This window comes from Limulus polyphemus, unplaced genomic scaffold (genome assembly GCF_000517525.1).
Source record: "Limulus polyphemus unplaced genomic scaffold, Limulus_polyphemus-2.1.2 Scaffold857, whole genome shotgun sequence".
Taxonomy (NCBI): domain Eukaryota; kingdom Metazoa; phylum Arthropoda; class Merostomata; order Xiphosura; family Limulidae; genus Limulus; species Limulus polyphemus.
Window position 1 is genome coordinate 148,566 of NW_013666467.1, and position 7,023 is coordinate 155,588.

General features: G+C 30.9%; 1 protein-coding gene across 1 annotated transcript in view; it reads right to left on the reverse strand.

The window, feature by feature from the left end:
* The window catches only part of LOC106460891 (UPF0505 protein C16orf62 homolog), a 53,805-nt gene that overhangs the window by 41,984 nt on the left and 4,798 nt on the right, over window positions 1-7,023 (reverse strand). The window contains exons 3-4 of the mRNA XM_022387693.1: window positions 4,556-4,795; window positions 2,623-2,761 (exon numbers count right to left, since the gene is read on the reverse strand). Coding sequence (XP_022243401.1) covers window positions 2,623-2,761; window positions 4,556-4,795 — 379 coding nt within the window. The remainder of the gene's footprint in view (window positions 1-2,622; window positions 2,762-4,555; window positions 4,796-7,023) is intronic.

The following is a 7,023-nucleotide window of genomic DNA, read 5'->3' on the forward strand; positions in this document are numbered from 1 at the left end:
ACCTTTCTAAGCTTTTACTTGTTGTTAAACAAATGTTTAAACAACACTATTCATCCATCAGTAAGATGTCAAAATCATCTCCATAAAAATGTCATATTGAAATGATATGTGTGCAATAAAAAATACTGTCACAAGTGTAAAGATGGGCTTTTTCATGCTCAAATTTATTAAACTAAGACAAGAAAACAATGTTTTAAGGTATGAATTAAAAAATTATTTCATAATACAAGGAACTGACATATTTTAAGAACTCCTGTAACTTCGGGCTCAAAAGTAAAAGCATCATTTTTCAATTAAATTACTTTTTTTTTAATGGGAAATCCAGAGTTTTATATGCTTAGACAACATTTCAACTTAAAAAGTTCAATTATTAACTCATCAAATAAATATTTAATCAAAAAATCGATGTTTTATCTTGATATTGAAATATGCTGTTTACATAGATATTATATCTTAAGAATATAATTCTCAAGGTTTTGTTTCTCTCAAGTTTCCCTTCTCTTTCTCAAATGTTATTAGTATAGACCCTCATTCCAATCCTTTCATAACCTCAAAACATGTGATGTGAACAACCACTTATGAAGCTCTGCTTTGACATTACCTACACGTTACAAACTATGTAGGTCAGTGTATACGGAACTGATGTAAAGAAGTAAGTTATGGTTTTGTGAGAAAGTGACAAGACTTAGTTCCTGCATGAAAGAACAATGGAACCTTTCGGAAAGACTGAAGAACAAAACACAGCTATATTAAAGAACAATTTATACCAATTATTAAAATAAGAGCAAAGCTCATAAGACAGCAATCATAGTAAAAATACATGCATGATGAGTAAATGTTTAAAAACAATGCATTATTAACAGAAGTAAAGTAAGACAATCAAAATTTGGTTATAAATCAAACTTCTAATATTCTTTCCATAAAGTTCATCATCAGATCAAACATGACCTTGCAATTGTGGTTACATGGCCACTCTCTGAAACCAGGTTCTAAGAAAAAAATATCGATGAAGATGAGAAGAATCAAACTCTATTAAAAATGTTTATCATAAACATGACTCAGTTATCAATCAATAAACTGTTTCATCCACTTCAACATTTTAGTTTGGTTATCTCTCCTAAGCAATAGTTTTTGATCAGCTACTCATCCACTGTACTGATGTGTATCTTACTGTCCTGAAGGTAGCATTCACATCAGTAACTATAGATAGGTCATTGGCATGATCTCTGTAGGATTATCATGTACCATGTAAAGAACATAATCTAAACTACCTAACATTAGCTTTGAAGTGTTGTAATTAAGCCTATTAAGACTTTGGGGCAAGAATTCTGAGATGCTAACTCATAACTCACCTCTTCACACGCACAGATGCTATCTTCCTCATTTCTGTGTGTAGAGGTGAATAACTATCAGAAATAAATTTTCAGATTAAGAAAATGTTAAATTTTGCCCTCCCCCACACAGCCCAAACCTACTGCAAAAATATAAATGACCGAGAGTGACGTTCCATTAAGCACAACTGACCGATTATGTACATCAGTATGATTGAACAGGACACTTTTAATTACAGAATTGAGGAAAACAAAGACAGTTGTACATTTTACCAATATTTCATTTACAAATACCATGGTTTCACCCACAAAAGCAACATGAAATATTTTTGTTTTTGAGTTACGTGGAAAAAACATTAGACTTCAAACAATGGGATAAACAAAGCTGGAGGAGAATGCTCTTTACAGATTAATTCTGATTCAAATTGTTTGACAACAATCAGAAATAATTTATTAAATGGCAAAGAGGAGAGCAGTATCAGAATTAATATACAAAATCTACAGCAAAACATGCTGGAAAACCAATGCAAGTGAGGACTGCATTTAACATTAAAACTGAGGATGGATGGGGATGCTATCCACCCACCACTTAAAAAAAATCCCATTTTTCAAACTTCTTTGTTATCTGTTTTAAACAATGGTTTTAGAGGTCTTGAAATTTGCTATTTTTTTATCCATGTTGAATAACCTTGTATAGTCTACTCGCTACTTTCTGTGAGGGTTTAATCTTGATTGCACCTTAACCATTGGTGCTAGAAATCTACACAAAATTAATGAAATCCTGACTGCTGATACAAGCATTCTTCTCCATCACACCATTCCCACATAAACCAATCCTGTTGGAAAGAAGTCATCTTTCAGCAAGACAGTAATCCCAAGCATGCAACAAATGTGGTGAAAGACTACTTGGTTGTAAAAACAACAACAATGGAACACCCCCATAGTCTTCACAAAGTCCCAATACAAATATTGTTCAGACTACATGGATTTATATACACTGAAAAACTCAAATGGCAACTAAACAACTTGGCTGAATTGTCCTGAATAATACAGGATATTTGGAACAATATTTCACAATCATACATATAAACAAGATATACTGTTTTGTTTAAAGCAAACACAAGATGTTCATGAATTTTACAACCTAGTCGCTTTTCTTGTTTTTTCTAACAATGTATTATATGAATGAGAAGTTGAGTACTTGTTTATTTGATTAATAGTTATTTATGACTTCTTTATGCATATCACCTGTGCATTTCCATAATCATTTCCAATAACGCATTTAACTTACCTTTTTCACCCCCGGAAAGAAAACTGGTGATAATAGAGAGCTTTTCTGAAGTAGTGTACTTGTTAAGAATAGCATTTCGTTTAGATGTCCAGGGCTCAAAGTTTTCTTCATGTTTGCTCTTTTTACTACTAAAAAATTCCTAAGAAGTAAGAAAAAAAGCTGTGAGACTTAAAAAGAATTAATATTTTTTTTTCTCTTTTAACCACTTAAATGTTTACCACTAAAGGTTGAAATAACAATACTTTCACACCACATTAATTATTGGTATACCACTAACTTGTTTGACAGCTATATTGTTCATGCCAACAGTATATTCTGATATGTATATAATTTATCCTTAACAATGTATTCAGATACGTATATTGTTTAAGCTAACAAGGTATTCAGATACATATATTGTTTAAGCTAACAAGGTATTCTGATATCTATATTGTTTAAGCTAACAAGGTATTCTGATATCTATATTGTTTAAGCTAACAAGGTATTCTGATATCTATATTGTTTAAGCTAACAAGGTATTCTGATATCTATATTGTTTAAGCTAACAAGGTATTCTGATATCTATATTGTTTAAGCTAACAAGGTATTCTGATATCTATATTGTTTAAGCTAACAAGGTATTCTGATACCTATATTGTTTAAGCTAACAATGTATTCTGATACCTATATTGTTTAAGCTAACAAGGTATTCAGATATGTATATTGTTTAAGCTAACAAGGTATTCTGATATCTATATTGTTTAAGCTAACAAGGTATTCAGATACCTATATTGTTTAAGCTAACAATGTATTCAGATACATATATTGTTTAAGCTAACAAGGTATTATGATACTTATATTGTTTAAGCTAACAAGGTATTCTGATACCTATATTGTTTGTGCTGGTAGCATATTCTGATGCTTATACTGTTTACGCTAACAAGGTATTCTGATATCTATATCATTTATGTTAACAGCATGTTCTGATATTTATATAAACATTAACTTAAAGATTAAAGTATAATCAAATGAGGCTAGAACTTTACTGTTTTGTAACAAATATCAACTGAATACTGTGATTAATATTAAGTGAATAACTTAATAGTGTTTTCAGACATTAACTGTTCAAATTAAAACAACTGAAGAAATTTAACTTCATACAACACTAGTTTAAATTTCTACTGTTCAAGTCTAGTTAACACTTTGGATTATTGCATACACAAAACAATGTTTATAGTAAACATACACATAAACATATATACCACTATGATTTTACTGATCAACTTAGTAAACACTGTCAACAAACTATTTATAAAAGCATACAGAAGCAGTGTTTATATATCCATTTGTGTATGGCAGAACACATTTTATGAAGATGACTGTCTTCACTGAATGAGCTTCACAATTATTTTCAATACTAAAATTTCAATTTATTTAATTCATCTTTTGATTAGTTGATACTATAAGTTAATAATATAATCATCATGGGGTAGATTACACCAAATATGAAAATCAACTACCAAAGTGAGTGTTCTTAATTTAATACCCCTCTAACTTGTTACATTTTACTTTAGTACTACAGATGGTTGAGTACATTATATTAAAATGACTTTGAATACGCAAGTCACAAAACAACCACAACTGACATAAAATCACATTGAAACAGTATGCAGCAGAATTACATTTTCATAATGTTTGCTAGTGTCCCAAGTTGATGTGTATTCCTTTGTTTTCTAATGACATTAAATACAAGGAATATCTCTGTCTTAGAAATTTTAAATCTCTGATCTGAACACATTTTTTATGATTTGAATGTATGAATATTTTGCATCAGAAAGGGATGTTGTATACCCTTCCATATTTTCAGTAACATCGTGCTACCTACTAAATGGCATGTATTGAAATTAGCAGTGCCTAAATTTCAGGATGAATATTTATTCACAAAATAACATACTTTTTCATTAAAGCTTGCTTCTGATGCCATCTGACTCAGAGGATCAGTCGTCACAGCAAACTGAGAAAGTGGATCAAGACCCTCTAAGGCTGCACTCAAAGGATGAAGAGAAGAGAGGGGATCAACACCTCCCCAAGTAGTGGTAGTGCTACTGGATGTTTTTCGAGGGGTCCCTGGGGTTGAAGAAGATGTACTACTTGCTGCACTACCAGGCCGCCGTTTGACTTTTCCCTCTTGTAGCTGAAATCATCCACAATATGATTCATAAAAGACAAAATTGTCAATTATATCCCATATACATTTAGAATACACAAACAAATTACAAACTAAAAATTAAATACTTTATGCAAGTTATAATGAAAACAACATGGTTTTTTGCAATACAGTTATTAGGTATCTTTACAAGTAAAAGACTCGTATCTTTTTAGCTACTACTTAGTAAAACTTACTTGACATGTGGAAGCTTTTTAAAAAAAAATTACTGAAAACTGAACTTTTATTTTAATGAAATCCCCCTTTTCAAAAATATGAATAAAATAAAACAACAAATGTTAAACTAGATTTGGAGCAGACTTTCTAATACATACAAAAAGACTGATTTGGTTTATTTTGCTTGTTTGAAACAGTCAATCTGAGTATGAGTATATAAAATAACCAATATGCCTCGTGATCATATTACCAGTCATATATGATTTAAAAAGTTGAACTATAAGACTCGAGGCATAATTATTTCAAATTGCACACATCTGATTTCCAATGGATCATATTGCTTCATTTGCCCTAAAATAACCCCATTTTCTATCACCACCCAACTTCAAGCTTAATAAAGAAACACCTTTTCTTATATACAATCCTGATCTCCAAAACACTAATCCAGTCTCCTCTTATACTTCTTCAGTTTTGCAGCTTCTATCACACGTGAAGGGAAAATATTCCACAGACCAACTACACTTTCTTATCTGGAAAGGTGTTTGATTTTCCATAACTGAAACTTGTCCTCTAGACTTATTGACTACACTTAATTTTTATTTTGTCTCGATTTATCTATTCCAAACCTCTAACAATCTTAGAAACCTAATCATGTCCAGCAAAGATATGTCAAGAGATTTCAACCTATCCCCTTCAAACCTGGAATCATCCTGGTAGCTCTTCTCTGAACTCTCTCCAACAATGTAACTTTCTTCCTTAGATAGTAAATAAGGTGACCAAAAATTAAAACAATATTCCAAATGAAGTCTGAGCAAAACCTTACTGAGCGAACTGATGACCTCCTTCACCTTTTGTACCCAATATTTCTAAGAGTAAAACTTAAAATCTTGTTTGGCTTATAACCAGCTTACATAAATTGTCAAAAAGGCTTTAGAAACTTTGTTATAGCTATGCCCAGTGGTTTGTTTTTTTCTTTGTTATCTTCACCTACAGCTTCCCCTACAAGATTATAAGAATGATTAATATTGTGATAACAAATATGTATAATCTTACTTTTATTAATGTCATGAGGCACCTATGAGGTATTAGCACAACTTTCCAAACAGCCCAAGTCTTTCTCTCTGCAAAACTTAAGCATCATTTGTAGAAGTTGAAATATCTATAAATTTAATGGAATTTAATTATTCTTTTATCAACTTATTAACCCTTTCGAGATGGGTTACGGGTGAAAGACCATGTCATCTTGTTTGTTGACTTGCATTCAAAATTTTATTGAACTATTATTTCATGAATTTATGTCAATAAGTTTGGTATCAAACTGTAGATTATAATTCAAATTTTAGAACCATACATTACTCAATTTTTTAATTTAAAAGTAAATATTTAAAAAAAAACACAGATAAACATCGATTCTGTATGTCACGTGGTATGTTGAATGCGGCACTGGTTCAAATTAGATGTTTGTGAAGTCAAAATACAAAATCTACAGTTTCGTACGAATTAGAAACTCAAATTACATATATTGACAAGTTAGAATATAAAATAGGTAGGTCTTATCTTTCCATTTACTAAGATATTGCTCATGTAATAAATCAAACACAGTGGCACCCCACCCACCTCTTTCCATTTTTGGAAATGCTCCCTTGTATACACTTACTTCTATATATGACATGAATAACCAATTGGAAGATCAGAATATCTCCCTAGTGGTTTTCTCAGCCTTTCTAATGTGGCTAGCACCATTTCTTTCTTTTGAACCAAGATTTCAATGAGGTAGGGTGTATATTTAGTCTGCTCAAAATTTCATATTTTTGTTTAGAGTAAAATATATCTTAGTCACTAAGCTTGATAAACTATAGTTGAATTCTATGGTATAGATGTAGTAATTTATGATTTTTTAGTTATTCAAAAGTATATATAAAACCTAAAAAAAATATTTTAGTTTCTATATCTTCCTATGTGCAAAATTTTATAGGCTTAGCAACCCACGTCAAGCAGCAACCGAGTACAAAGGTCATAACTAGAGAGATAATGTTTGC